Raw genomic sequence first — 16105 nt, forward strand, 5'->3', positions numbered from 1 at the left:
AAACTATTTTTTTTTCTCAAATGGGCAAAACCATGCTGCACTGTAGGTGGGGCAGATGTAACATGTGCAGAGAGTTAGATTTGGGCGAGTTCTTTTGTTTCTTTGCAGGGTAAAACCTGGCTGCTTTCCTCTTAAACTGCAATGTAGATTATAGTTTCTCTGCACAGGTTACATCTACCTCATCTGCAGTGCTGCATGGTTTGGTTCTCAACCCCAGTCCTCAGGCCCCCTACACAGTGCGCATTTTCCACGTCACCAGCAGCTGCCCTCTGTATCACCAACGGTCACATTTTAAAAATGCAGAGATGACCTGGAAACCATGAACTGTGTGGGGGTCCCGAAGACCGAGGTTGAGAACCACTTTGAGAACAACTAAACTTTAGTACATTTGAAAACCAGGTTCTTTGCGATCAGTTCCGAATTATGGCCCCATATCTCTGCAGTTTGCATACCTCACCCATTGTATCCTAAGAAGCAAATCCATTATGGCTAGCTCATCTTAGGATTTCATGGGTAGGGGCAAATGGTTCACAGAACTGACAAATTGGTCTGTATTTTGCAGTTCCTGTATTTTATTCCTTGTACACTTCATATGTACTAAAAGTGTAATCATGTTGCTTAGCTTACACAAGTAGTGTCCCCAAGCTACACCCTGGCCACAACCTGTTTGAACCCCTTCCGTCAGGCAGACGTTTTAGGTCCATCTCAGCAAAGACGACAAGAACTACAAAAGGCTTCTTCCCAATAGCTGTCCACCAACTAAACCGTATTGAACGTACCAAATACTAACTCGAACGGTTCTAGATATATGTGATGTATGTTTATGCCTCTCTTCCCACCCCCTTTGTGTTCCCTGATTGATGCTGCACTGTTACCACAAAACATTCCAAGCATACGCAAGTATACCTGGCCAATAAAGATGATTCTGATTCTGATAGCTGCCTGTTTTGGAATATGGTCCCTACATTGCACATGTAAAGTGCTTTCAGTTATTTAGACTATGCTAGAATGTTTAGGGTAAGTTTGGGTTAAACATTAGAGCACCTAGTTTCCAACCTGGGGTACCCTGAAGATCGGTTGGTGGTTCTTGAATATAATGTTGGTAATGGCGGAAGAAGTCTCCCACTGCCATGGAGATGAACCACTTTGCATCACTTCTGGTTCTGTCCGCAAAATCAGCGTCTCTTTGTACTTCTGGCCGACCAGCAATCCACTGGGAGCTACCTGCGCTACCCTCAGACATCAGTGATCACCTGCCCCACGCTGACAAGGGTGGAGGATGTAGTGTCATTCATTATAATAGGCGTTAGATGGAACCCTAGAGACAGCACAAACCCAGCGTTGCAAAGCGCCGGGTCACCCCGTGTTTACGGAGCTTTAGTTCCTATTGCACCGTTACTTCCCCCGGGTGGATCAAGGAATGTAGGCGCTACCATGTGCTGAGCTTTTATTTCTCCTTGGTTGCCCATCAGATGGACAAGACAAACATACCACAAAATACAGATAAGGTCCTTGGTTTCTAGATATTGAAAATACCCATATCCCTCACATGATTACACTTATTAAATAAGATTAGGGACTTGGAAAGTATGGAGAACATGTTTACATTTGTCAGGTCTCTTTAGTCCGTCCATAAAGCAACTTTGACAGAATATATGTAAGAAAGCCAAAACTAGAATTTTCGTCACCTGGGGCAAGGCAGTAATTTAGCTTTGCTCCTTCTCACCTCCCTCCTCATGCATGTACATATGTACGTGTACCACTTCCAGCACCCAGGAAATACTGCACCACCATCAGGCTCCTGACAGTCAGGATTCCGATGTCGCAGAAATGACCGTCGAAGGGTTATACCATACCCCCTAAGTACTGCTAATACTCCAGACCAAAGTAAGAAAGTGTGAGAATCAGAACCAATTTTAAATTACTTGAATCCGGGATATGTACAGTTTGAAGGTCAGTAAAGCGAGTCTGGTTGTGAAACAACTACATAGATCAATGTAAATAAAGTTATGTCTTTATTCAGTTTTAGAAAAATACACATTCTTAATTGTAGTGGCCAGGTTTGAGTCAGTGTATGTAACAAGCATTGTAGGAGAGAACTATACAGTGTTTTTAGCAGTCTTCGTTAACCAAAAATATGGGCAGAGACAGGAAATGGATGCACACATGTAATTATAATGCAGACATTCATTAGATTATAAATAAAATATACATTTGATAAGAAACCGCAGCATATTTGCATATAAAATGCTAGAATATTAAAATATAACTTATTTTTTAAAAAAGGTAACAACTCAAAACCTTTCTAAAAATTCAACTAGTGTATGGCATGGTTTTAATATTGGAAAAGGTCATTTTCTGAAAATCACCAATACAGAATTAAGCCTGAATAACTGAGAACAAGTGCACCCTAATTGAATGGTGAGGTTGAATTGGGGAGTTGTCACTTCATGAAAAGTGTGCTGTAGGATGTACCTACTGTGCCAATTAAAACCTTTAATGTTTATTAAAAAAAAATAAAAAAACAAGGTACATTTTTCTTCTCATGATGTAAAGGAAACACGACAGTGACACATACATGTAGGTACAGTATAAATAAGATAGATTTGTTGGTTACACCTGCAATCCCATAACCTACTGTCAATTTTATCTACCGCAACAGAATAAAAATTGGCAAGATATATATTCGTAATATATAAAAAAAAAGCCATATATATTTAAAACCAATATGCCTGTAATGCTTTGTAAATTGAAATACCACAATTGAAACAGAAACCAGAGCAGAAAAAGTGGTATAAAAGACCTGTAGTGTCCATAAACTAGTTTGATGTATAAAATGCTCAAATGCTCCCCCCCCCCCACCCCATTACTCTGTGCTTCTGGAGTACCCTGCTCATTGCACTGTACAACTCCTGTCCTCGTGGCACCTATTGCAGCACACAAAGGCCCTGATTCTGGTTCACTTGCAAAAGCAAATTCTCTCTCTAATGCACAAAGCCATGTGCACTGCAGGGGGCACATGTAATATGTGCACATGGTTTGTCCATTAGAGAGAATTTGCTTTTGCAAGTGAACCAGAATCAGACCCAAAGCCCAGTCCTCACCAATAAATCACAAACAGGAAGTCAATTGGCGAACATATGATCACAATCATTCATCTGCTGCTATATACATTCTGATGGTCTGGTATAACACAGGGAACAGAAGGACAAGCAGGCAGACCCTAAGGAAACGCACCTAAACAAAATCAAGCTTTGAAGTGTATTTCATGTCTACAAAGCAGAGGAAGACACTGGATAGCCTTGTATGATGGCCTATCGGTGCGAGTCAAAGAAGACGGAATCACAATGGGCTGCATCTATCCAAGAATGTAGCTGTAAATGACTGCCTTTACAATGGACATAAAAGCGCACATCTGGATATAGGAGAAACAGATGAAAACCAAACCAAATGATAAAATAGCACCAAACCCAAAATGTTTAAATCCTGTAACATGATGCAGATCCAATTCATGGGAAGTTTATTATCTATATACAACCTACAAGCTTCTTAAAGAACAATCAACTTAAAGCTCAGCCCCATAAATTTTACATATTGAAGAAATAAACATGTACACCAGGGGCATCAAGATCCATTCATCCTGGTGTAAACTGGTCACGGACAAGATGATGAGAGAGACGTTAGAGTGCTCCCACCAAGGGGAACTCTAAAACATGCCGAAAGTAAGACGAGACGCTTGATGGCTCAAATGTAAAATTAGTGTAGACAATAAAACTCCAGTATACTTAAGTGCTACGTGTAAAATGGGGCAGTGATTATCTGTACCTTCGGGGGACTCAACAATTGTGTTTGATATATTTGGATATGATCACACTACTGATTGCCATTCTTCAATAGTCTAAGAACCTCTCAGGAACTCAATGATAAGCTTCATAAACTTACCAGTGATCTGAAGAGCACATCAAGGAATAACTGAACAAAAACAAAGTAGTAAATATAAAAGTACACATGGAAATAGGGAACATCTATCGATTATTCTGTACCTGTATCACAGATGCCCCCAATTGTTCCTTCACGGACTTCTGACTTCCACCTTGTATGGAAACAGCTTAAAGTCATTTATTTTCCTTTTTTTTTATCACCACCAATTAGAAGTGTTCAGGTAAGTCTTCCTGGAGAAAACTTCTCATGGGAGCTACTCAATCTGGCACAACCAACTCGTGGGCACCCAAAGCCAAGCTTCAGAGCAGGGAAGACCAAACTGTCCTTCAAGATCTAACAAGTTCACATTCTCCAGACCACTGAGCTGGGCACATGTGTAGTCGTTACGGTCACATGTTGAAACACGTGCTGCATGCATTCCTAACAAACACATTCTACAGACCCACAGGTGGTGTGGAAAACATGAACTGTTGGTAGATCTCGAGGACTGGTTGAGCTATGTCTGTGTTAGAGAAAACAATTCTCATCAGAGTTTTAGGCAGTTCTATAAAGATAACCTAAAGTCATCTGTGAAACGAACCTTCACCTTCCTACAAATGATGAGGCACCGGCAAAACCATTCCTGCATGAGCAAATATGGCATAAAGGTGAAGAATAATCAAAGAAAACTAAACATTAATGGGGAAGAGGCATCAACCCCAACATGGCCAGTTTTGGTCAAGCAGTGAGAGAAGAATGATGGGAGATCGTTATGGTCACTGAGGGCACTTGCAGGTACAACACCTGGCACATCCAAGGTCAGTAGGACCAAGACTTTGGACAATCAAACTGAAATGGAACCGCTTATAATGGCGTTATGTTCTGAAACTTAGAAGCAAATAAAGATGGAATTACCAGGAACAGAACATGAAATAGTTGCTCTATTATAAGAGTCAAAGAAAAAAAACCTGCAAGACACTTCTGAGGCCTGTTTTACATCAATGACAGAAATAAGCTAGCTGCTATACATGCAATGGTATACAGTGGCTTACAGATGTAGATCAGCCTACACAGTGGGATCCATTATGCTGTAAAGGAAAAATAATAAAACGAACATAAGGTACTAAAAGCAAACAAAATATTTATATCTCCGCAGTACAATCATATTTCTCATGTTTTATGCCTTACACATTACAGAATTGTTGTTTTTAAATATGTATGTATGTATGTATGTATGTGTGTATGTACGAAGAGAGAGAATTAATAAATTAGGGATTGTTAATGGACTTATAATACTGACACCAAAGGCATGTTTGCCTTGTGAAATATATTTCTGCCGCGATCTCGATAGCACAGAAAACAAATGTAGCCGGCTAGTGGTATGTATTGCAGTAATGGGTTGTACTCCTGCCGCCACAAATGCTTCTTTAGAATGGCGGCCGTATCACGGAATGACCAAATTTGCATTTCAAACCGTGTTCTCACACACACAGTGAAAATTTTACAGAAGAATAAAACATAATAAATAGAAAGTTTTTGTTTTTTAAAGAAATTCTACCCATGGGGTCAATTCAATTAAGTGCGATGTGCCATTGCTGTGAAGTCTCAATGCTGGCAATAAACCCCTACCTCGCACCCTTTGCAGGCTGATTTCTGCCCAAATTCTCACAAAATTGATCAGAGCCTCACGGGGTAGCGAGCACTTTTGCGCAGGTACAGGATGCACCAAAGTGCGGCCGCTGCCGCAATGACCTACACCCTCATGTTCATCGCAGTCAACTGGCCTGACCGCCATGTCTTGCAGCTTCGCTGTGTAAAGTGAATTCATTGATACTGTAACAGATTCTACATTTTCGGGGAGCTTAAAATTCATTACTGTTAGCATACTTTAGGCTCTAAACCTGCTGGTCTTGCCCATCTACACAAGAAACACAAAGGAAACTGATTCAGTGTATTTACCCCATACGGACTATATTACAAAAAGTCACCCTTTTTCCTTATCAGAGCGTATGAAATAGATGATGGTGTAATATGTATATAACAAAAGGCACTAAACGTAGCGTAAGTGGTCAGATTTCAGCCTAAGCTACTTAGGTACTTATGTAATATCTGGGCTCCCGTTTTTCTTATGAGACCGCGTCCGCTCGCCACGCTTCGGGCACGGTGGCTCGCTGCGCTCGCCACACTATATAAAATCAACTCCATGCGTAGTTGGATAGTAGGGGTATGAAAAAATGGGGTGCATTTAACATGGGAGCCCAGATAATACATATGTACCGCTACTTACTAACAATACTTCTAGAATTTGGGGAAATCTCCAGGACAGAATAGAATCTCAGCAAGGGATAAGGGAACACTAAATATTAGTAGACAGTTGTTCCCCCATCATATCTCGGCATTCTATTCTCTGAATATGTAATTATATAGTGTATAAAAGCTCTAACAAAGCTTAAAAAAAATTGAAATGCCCAGGTTTCCCTCTGCCGCACTACGAATGCTGGATTGGTGGGCAAGCTTCACAGGTCCCAACCTAGGGTAATGGCAGTAGTGGACAGCAGATTATTCCTGCCGAAACTACCCCAGGTAAGGCTTCAGGCTGTGGAATCGTGTGCTGTAATGCAGTGGGGCTTTAGGGGCTGCTTGTATTCCTCATCCAATACCAATAGTCCCAAGGCGGGATGTAGAGGTGCACCCAGAGTGCAGATCAGATATCATTACTGTCACTCCATCTCCTCAGCACTACCAAGGTCATTGCTATTGTATGCTCACTGCATACTGAATCCTGCACATGTAAGACTTAATTCTTGATTGGCCAGTGATTCATTTAAATGAATGGTCCCTGCATTAAAACACCAGTCCGGGTGGATTAGAGGGGACTGGAGACAAGCCACCGGATATAAAGCAGGAGAAAGGAACTTGAGATACAGAACCTGAGAAGACAAATAAAACCATTGTGTCTATTCGCAAATCTGGAGACAACTCAAGCACAGGATTAAAATGATTGGTAGTTCAATTGTTTTAATTTAGCAGCAGTAAAGAAAGTAAAAACCTGGTATCAGTATCAACATTGTATAAAATAAAGTCCCTGACCTAGTAGGCATCTATCTCTTTGGTCAGGCTAGTCTTGAGAACCATTCACTGGATTTTGATACAGTTTACACAGTTCTATAGAGCATTTATCAAGGAAGGTCTGTGTATGAAACATTAATCTATGACAAAAGAGACGAATACTGATACATGTCGGGTATCCAAAACCCGAAATATTCCAAAAATAGTATGCATCTCCGGTCCCAATGATGCATTGCGTGGGTGCGGCAGTGACGTCAGGTATGGTACGGTGGCCTGACAGTCGGGATTCCGATGGTCAGTATACTGACATGACTGGCAGCACTCCGACAGGGAGCTGAGCGCATCAAAGCACTTTGAAAACCAGGTGAGTATATAAAAAAAAAAAAAAAAAGATACTCCTAAATCCAGAATAATTCCCTATCCGGAACGCTCCTGTTCTCGAGCATTTTGGATAAGGGATACTCAACCTGTAATTTTAGTGTTGCAAGTCAAAGAAAAAACATCCATCTGAGCACAGCCTTGGCCAAGCTGCATAAATCGTTAAAGATATACCAAGATAGATCATATTTCATACTATGCAGAGATTGACAAGTATTACCCATGTTTCATCAGAACAATGTATGTAAAACCCTGTTCACTGATACAAAAGGTCAGGTTTCCCTTTTCGTCTTTACATTCCCTTTTCTTATAAGTGAAAAATTATTATTTTCCCTCAAAGTAATCTTATAGGACCTCCGTTTAAAACAGTTATCCCCTTAAATTCAAAATTGTGACTATACCACTTCGGACTCAACTGATATCGATACCAGAAGTTTTTTTTTTCTTTATTGCTGCTAATGAGGTCACCGATGAGACGTGATGAATTTGAGGAAATGCCGTACTGGGCAGTAGGAGCGGACTGTAAATCTACGGCACAACATTAGAAACCTACACCCTGCCTCGTGTCTAATATCTGGAGAATTTGCAGAGTACTGGCCTACAATGGTATTACCAAAAGTCAGTATGGGAGAATGCAATAATGGATTGCCAGGGCTGTGTTGCACACATGCGGCTTGTGAATGTCTTTGTACTTTGCTCGTTTGCGTCACAAGTTTGTGGTTTTGAGTAAGATATCCTTCAGGTCTTCAGGAAGCTCCTGTAAGATGGTGTCCACCTGTCCTTGTAGCTTCTGCAATGTGTCCATATTAACGGGGAGTTGTTCTCTCTGCGTCAGAGCCTGAGAATAGCAGAATGAATTAGCTCCTCTAACATCCCAGATACCCTACATGCCGGTCACTAATGCTTTCATTGAAGACACCACTTCAATTCCTCATTGTGCTTATTTTGAAACATAATGCTACGTATAGTAGTCACTTTGTGCGGATTGTAGCGGTCTATATTCTAGCACATTTTACAAAATAAAAGCTATGCTTCTATTGGTTTCTATGTGTACACTGCAAATATATAGATACAACTATACACTGTCTATATGAAAGGTAACGGCACTGTATGATTTTGCTGTCAAGTAAAAATCATTATGATGGGTATTAACAATTGCTGACAAGTAATCAGTTTTGACTTTACATTTCATTACCTGAAAACAGATCAATTAAAAAGTCAGTCATTAGATAATTTACCAACTGATCCATCTCTGCTACCTACAGGGCCACCTCTTCAGCGAAAATGCTACACAGAGGCAGAGCCGAAGGGCCGGATTATGCATAGTCCTGCCTCCTCCTACCTTCTGATTGGTAGAAGGTATAGGCGGCTCGCCAATGCCCAGAAAGGTGCAGAGGATTCTACCTGACAGGATCCCACCTGCCTATTAGCCTCTACCACCTCTGATGGGAGGCTATACCGCCTCAAGTACCAGTGCATTTCCTCATTTCTATTACTTATCCTCCTTTGCACATTGCCTCCCTCGTGTACCGTATAAATACACTTTATATAGTTGAAAGCTTCCATCATGTTCTGCTGTCCCATCTCTGCCCCAAATTATATATTAGAGTCGAGATATTGACATTTTTGGCTGTGGTGTAGCTCATAGACAAGGGGCCTGATTCAGCCTTATTGCATAGCTGAGAATTCGCTGGCCGTACGCAAGGTGATTGCCAGGAAGCCGGTATTTGGGGGTCTCCTCTGGCCATTTTCTGTAAGGTAAAAGGCAGGCATGCCCAAGAGGATTCTGGGAGGGTGTGTGATGTCAGCTCCAGCCTCCACCAGGATGATTCTATCGCAGCCGCTGAGTAAGTCCAGGACTACCCAGAGCCTGCAGACAGTGGGGAAAGCATTCGGTGGTGAGTGAGCTGGTTGCAAAGTGCAGGATTACACACCGGCAGGGTGGAGGCTATCTATTCGCACAGCAACTGCACAGTGCTGCTAATTCGCTGCTGTGCGATCAGGTCTGAATTAGGCCCAATGGCTAGGTAAACAGTCAAAAGATCAACACTGACAAAAGGTAAACACATGAAAAGGTCGACAAGTTTATTTCTGTGTGGACACCTCAGCAAGTGGATCCCCCAATTAGCGTAGCGCTTCACTCGCAAAAAGTGAAGCGCTTCATTGCGCTCAGCACACTATCGTTCCCATTTGTAGTTAACGTGGATGGTAAAGTGTAAAATAGTCCAAAAATGTTATAAAAAATCATGAAAAACGAAGGTCGAACTTTTTATGCGTCGATCTTTCCCATGTCGATCTTTAGTCACTGTCAAACTTTGGACATTATCTGTGAGTCATCCAGACCCCAATTTTTCCGTGTAAGTTTTGTAGTATAGGACAGACACCATCATATCAGTGTTCTATTGCATTATTACTTCTGTCTTTCTGCTGCGGATTCCTCTCCCTATATAACCAATCCGCTGACTTGCCTCCCTCATTGCTTTATTGCACTGCTTAGCTGCCTACCTGAAATAGTGACTCCTAGACCCCTTTCCGCCTCAGTATTTTCCAATATGTTACTGTAATGAATGAACGAACAAAGAAGACTAGCATTTGGGGCTACATGCAAAAGCGGTCAGTATTTTCCCTGCATGCATTGCACCATGGATTGTTCTAGGCGCAAGTTGCTTGGAATCAGGCTGCTGGGTAGGGCGATTCACCTTGAACTACCTCCAAGTCTCCAGTCACTCCTATACGTTCTCAATTATACAACTGGAATTCCTTTCCAATAATTAACAAGAAAGGAGTCTTCAATATATGAACAATTACTCCCATTGTTACTCACCAGTTTGTTTTTAAGCTTTAAAACCAGATCAACCGCTTCTACTTCACTGTGTTTCTGAACCCAGTTTAGCAAGTCCTAAATGGAAGACACAAATTAATAATGAATTATGGTAATAAACATATCTAACATTATTTAAAAAACCTAAACAATACGGATTTATTAATTTTGGTGAATATGTGCACGTAACATGCACAAAAAATCAGGGATCCGCTTTTACTTTACCTGCTGTGGTTATCAGATTATCATTGATGCAATGATTACAAAAAGCATACAAATAATACAGAATTTCTGCAAGAGACAAAACTTCTGTATCCTGCAAACAGTTGTACAAAGCTGTCTGGGACTATGGACATGCGGAAAAACAGACAGATCCATATAGCAATTAGCGTCATAAGAAAGGGAGGAAAATGTCACTTGCCAACCTTTCCGCGGGGCCGGAAGGCGGACACTATTTTCGGGAGCCTCCCAGCCATTACGGGAGGGTAGGCAAGTACGATACAATGGCACAACAAAACTGCTCTGCTGAGTCTCAAGCATTAATGAGCACAGAACCCTGTTTCCACTGGTAGTTTGCGGTCCTCGAGACCATGCCTCTGGGGGTGCCTGGCTGCCAAACCTCTGCATGCAGTGTACAAGGTGAAGGCGGTGGGCTACAGCTGTAAATTAAATAACCCTGTGACACTACAAGGAGCTGTTATACCGGGAAGGCCCGAGGAGAAGCTGCTGTAATCATTACTATTAATGCCAGCTAGCACTGGACCAGTAAATAATGAAAATCTTATGTAGAATGCAGGAAATGGTTCACAAAGTTGTTTGATTAACTTTCCAAGTACAAAAATTGACATTACTGTTGTCCAAGACAAATAAGTATTTTTAAACTTTAATTGGGCTCCAATAACCACTTCTCCATTAAACCCAGATATCGCTCATCCTAACCTTCTCTTTATCCTGACTTCTACCCTTTCTGTGTCACTCCGCATCCAGTGTCGATTCCGGGTTCTACCCAGGTCAGGACCTGGGTAGAGATCCCGGAATGCTGAACATGGGATATTGGTCCAAGACCCTTTCACACGGAGCTAAATCCCGGGTTGATGCGCGTTCATGTGCAAAAACCCGGGATATTTTTGCAAGTGTGAAAGGGGTATTACTTGTTCTAAATTGCATTGCACAAGTGTGGATCAATAAGTACCTGTGTTTGAGGAAAGTTGGTATTACTATCGTGTGCTGCCATCTTTCAAACAACGCCATACCAAATTTCAGATGGATTCATAGGTTAGATTTTTTTCCCCACCATGACGATGCACCAGCTCCCTCTTCTAGAATTGTTGCGGCCAAATGGCATGAATTGTGCTATGAATTGTTTTTTTCCCCCGCGAGCCACGTTTTTAAGTTAGGAACAGAAAGAAGTCACAGGGAGCCAAGTCAGGAGAGTACGATGGATGCAGCAACAATTCATAGCGCAATTGGAGCTGGATTGTTGTGGTGGAAAAAAAACTAACCTATGAATCAATCAGAAATTTGGTATGGCGTTGTTTGAAAAATGGTAGCACACGATAGGAATACCAACTTTCCTCAGCATCGCCACCTGTCTTCAAACACAGGTACTTATTCATCCACCCTTGTACTACAATCATTTTCTTATTTTTGCTCATTTATGCATTGTTAGGCGCTGCAGAACTCCTGTGGCACCATATAAACAATAATAATAATAGAAGCACGACTTAAATAGATAAAGGGTGGGATGTATTAAAATACATCGCCGCCCCCCCCCACCGCGATGCTGCCGCATATGTACTAACATATGCGACTGGCATCGCGGTGCGGTGACTGAGCCCCCCCGCGATACCTGTAATCTGGTGTGCGGGGGGGTCTCCGTCATCTCCCTGCCGCCACGCTCTCCCCTCACGCCGGGAACAGCTAAGCATGCTGTCCCCGGCGCCTCATCCTCCCCCCTGCAGCCGGAAGGATGTCCGGCTGCTTCACTAGGGGGAGGAGGGGTTTACCTTCCAGGGTCCAGGAGGACCCTTCAGGAAGGTAAGCCAAAGGGGGGGGTCGGCGAGGCGGCGGGTTTGCGTCGGCGGGTGGCGAAAAGAAGCCCATAGGCTTCTATAGGGTATCGCCACCCAAAGGTGGCGATACCCTTCAATGCGGTATCATTTTTGATACATTGGAAAATGCGGTAAAACCAGGGTTTTACCGCATTTCCCATTTGATTCATCTCGCCCAAAAGGAGAAGATGCTCAGACTACCTCGTTACAAAGTGCTTCCAGCTGAAGAGCTTCCAGTTTCTGCATCATTTCTTTTCTGCGAGCTCTGAACCATCCGTCAAAGTTTGGGGACCGCAAAAAGTGCCTTCAGTTAAAAAGGAAAAGGTTATGGAAATAATGGGGGGCGTTCATACAATAACACAAGTTTCCCATGTGCATATAATGGACATAAATCCCCAGAACCAGAGACAGCGATGTATACAGGGCATCACTTGGCAATAAATATCCTGGGTTATTCTGATGTGGACTTTCATTAACAATACAGGCAGCATAAATTGTTCTCTATACATTGTTCTCTATAGTTCTCTATAGTGTGGATCAATGGCTTCGCATCATATCTGACTTGATTTGATTTATGGCACCAAGTGGTGTTCCCCCTCGTTGGCAGATGGCACCATGAATAGGTCAATGTCACACTGCTGTCGTGGGGGCAGAGAATGTAAGAAAATCTTCCTGGGCACAAAGTTAATGGATGCAATCTGCATCAATGTAAGCACACATCACTGGCTGAAAGGAGCCACAGAGCTGTGTACGAGTGCCGTAAATTATTTCTTAAAAGACCAATGGAACAGATGGTCAGGTTAATGTCCTTATGTCTTCACTAAACATTCAACGTATAAAATGCTGTAGAAAAAAATAAAATCTATATATTGTGTTGCATCATATAGGATCAATAAAAGGTAATTTTTTGATCCTACTAAAAAAAAGTAAAGCGGTCTCCTATTTCCCACTTTTCTATTTGGAGTCTTATGTTATGACGTAGGCTATCTTTTTACTACCATGTTCATCTTATTTTTATTTCAGCATGGCTCTAGTCTTTTATTAGGTATAAAATAAGAGTGTGTAGGCAAGCCCCTCCCCCAAATCTCTTATTATGCCATCAGACTCCTGTACATGCCCCTTACATGCCATCAGACTCCTCCAAGGGCCCTTGAACTGTCTCAGCTTGCAGCAAGGGTAAATTTACTGAGATCGCAGTTCTATTGAAGATGGGATGTTACCCAAGGCAGCCAATCAGATTTAGCATTGATTGGTTGCTATGGGCAATATCAAATCTTTAATAGAATTCCAATTTTAGTAAATTAATCCCAACATGTCCACCTCCACGAAGTACCTAATATGGTCTGAGAGGATAGTTTATATGGTAAAGGTGTTTTATTTATTTCTGTGTGCCTTTAAAATATCATTTTACAATTTGCTTATACACGTATTAACTTTGTAAAGCATTAGGAGCTTCCCATGTAATGTTCTCCTTCACTGCTTTAAGAAGCAAGCCATATGGAACACAAGCCAGAAGGTAGGAGAACCCTCAATCACCTGTTACTTTTATCAATGACTAGAACACACAAAAAAAGTCACAACCTAACCACGGCATCCACATATGACATTAAATTCCTGCACAACTCCATGAGGTTGGAGAAAAAACTTAGGATGTTGTATCAAAATCAGATGAAAAGTGTCAAATCTCATGTTCCGATCCGATGCGCGGTTCGGAGATCGCATGCCTGCACTATAGATATAGCGGATCCCGCAGGCCTTTCCTGGATCGCTTGCAAAAGGACAGCATACAATGTATCATGGGGGTTATTCTGATTCACTCGTAAAGGCACAATCACTCTCTAATGGACAAAACCATGTGCACTGCAGGTGGGGTTTTTTATTGTTTCTGTGCAGGGTAAATACTGGCTGCTTTATTTGTACACTGCAATATAGATATCAGTTTGAAGTACACCCCCCACCCAAATCTTACTCTCTCTGCACATGTTACATCTGCCCCACCTGCAGTGCACATGGTTTTGTCCATTAGAGAGTGATTGTGCCTTTCCGAGTGAATCAGAATAACCCCCATATGCGATCATTCCTCCTGGACAGTTCCAGTGGGATCCCATGCAAGAAGTCACATAGTGCAGGGGCACCTTAAGCTATAATGTGTCAATCTGGCATTGGTTCCTTTCTTGAAGTGGAACTTCCATCATGCTTATGTATCCTATATCCTCCTTACACCATGTTTTTATTCTACTAACTAAAGGGCGTTTATGGATTGACACACATTTCATCTGTGTATTTCTGTAATCTATTGCATGTGGAAATGGCCTTATTTGCAGGGAACACTTTTTTCTGTATATACTGTAGATTGGCGCTAATCTTGTCCCATATGGGACGTACACTTTCTCTTAAATGTCTGCCCACGCCTTCACAACATCCCTACGGGAGCCAGCAGGAACGGATTTCCACAGTTGACCCTTAATGCCCCAGTCTGAAACTATCCTTAGCTTACAGCCAGGGAACTTAGGGGTAGATGTATGAAGCAGTGATAAGGGAGGAGAAGTGAAAAAGTGCCTGGTACTTTATCACCGGCCAATCAGCGCCTGACTGTTAAGTTACAGGCTGGATTTAAAAAGCAACAGTCAGGAGTTGATTGGCCGGCGATGAAGTACCAGGCACTTTTTCACTTCTCCTCCCTTATCACTGCTTCATACATCTAACCCTTACACTGGAAGCTACAGTTGGGCGATGACTGATGTGGTTGACGAGATGTGATACTACAACGCAGTTTATTACGTGGGCTATAAAGGACAACCTGTATAGGCCAATCCAGTCTCCTTTCAACCGAGAGGTTAGCTGAGGTCCTGCCTTCTCCAATGTTTTCATAAACTCCTCCTGACTGAAGGGTTTCGGCTGGGGAGGACTCTGCAGGGAGAATACATGGAGGCAGTGGAGAATATCCAGCACTGGAAAAGGCAGTAGTATAAATGACAACATAATGGTAACTTACCTTCCATGCAGAGATACTCTTCAGCAGGGGCATCAGGCTAGCCACATAGCGCTCCTACAGGGAGACAGGAATGAATATAAGAACCACCAGCCCAGGGATGGGGGGGGGGGGGGGGAGGAGGACACATGCTCTCCTGTCTCATATTACAGTGAGTTATAGCTCCCTCACATACAATGTGCTAGAGGTTGAATATGATGTACAGGTAGAGTCTCCCGTATCCAAAATGTTTGGGCCTATAGATACTTCTGGATATCAGATTTTTCCTATTTTGGAATATCTGCATACCATAATAAGATGTCTTGGGAATGGGACCATGCCTAAACATAGAATGCATTTGTATGGGCCTGATTCAGGTTTTCTCAGTAAGCTGCGGACATTGCAGCATACCGAGCACCAGAGCCACCGCCCGCTGCCGCCGATTCCCCTCGGTAACATGCGAGGGGATGTGTAATGAAAACCATCAAATGATTTCTCCTGCCCCTTGCAATTATAAGTCAGTAAAAACTGACTTACTTGCGTGCGCCTGGACAAAGATGGGGTGGGTGGCTGATGCCCCGGGATGTCAGCCGCACACCCCCGCCATGTATCAGCCCGCCCACATACCCATGGGAACATCCAGCGGTTTCATGGGGACGCCCACAACACACCGGGTGTTCCCATGGGCGAGTCCCATTCCCGCCGGCCTCGGCCCTCACACCGCAACGAATGGCCTGGAGAGAGTGTAAATCACGAGGCCGGTCGTAGCCGGGGTTTGCACATGCACAAATACGCGCTGGCGCAGACCCACAAAAAACAAAATTTGCCCCTTTCCGAATGAATCAAAAATCAGGCCCTTAATACACACAGAGCATAAAGGTCATTTTATCCAAT

At 42.6% G+C, this 16105-nt stretch overlaps 1 protein-coding gene across 1 annotated transcript in view; it reads right to left on the reverse strand.

The window, feature by feature from the left end:
• Positions 1-1992: 1992 nt before the first annotated feature.
• The window catches only part of DENND6A (DENN domain containing 6A), a 52348-nt gene continuing 38235 nt past the window's right edge, over positions 1993-16105 (reverse strand). The window contains exons 16-20 of the mRNA XM_083156246.1: positions 15236-15289; positions 15041-15150; positions 12442-12544; positions 10193-10267; positions 1993-8206 (exon numbers count right to left, since the gene is read on the reverse strand). Coding sequence (XP_083012372.1) covers positions 8075-8206; positions 10193-10267; positions 12442-12544; positions 15041-15150; positions 15236-15289 — 474 coding nt within the window. The 3' untranslated portion in view covers positions 1993-8074. The remainder of the gene's footprint in view (positions 8207-10192; positions 10268-12441; positions 12545-15040; positions 15151-15235; positions 15290-16105) is intronic.

This window comes from Crinia signifera, chromosome 8 (genome assembly GCF_055691185.1).
Source record: "Crinia signifera chromosome 8, ASM5569118v1, whole genome shotgun sequence".
NCBI classification, from domain to species: domain Eukaryota; kingdom Metazoa; phylum Chordata; class Amphibia; order Anura; family Myobatrachidae; genus Crinia; species Crinia signifera.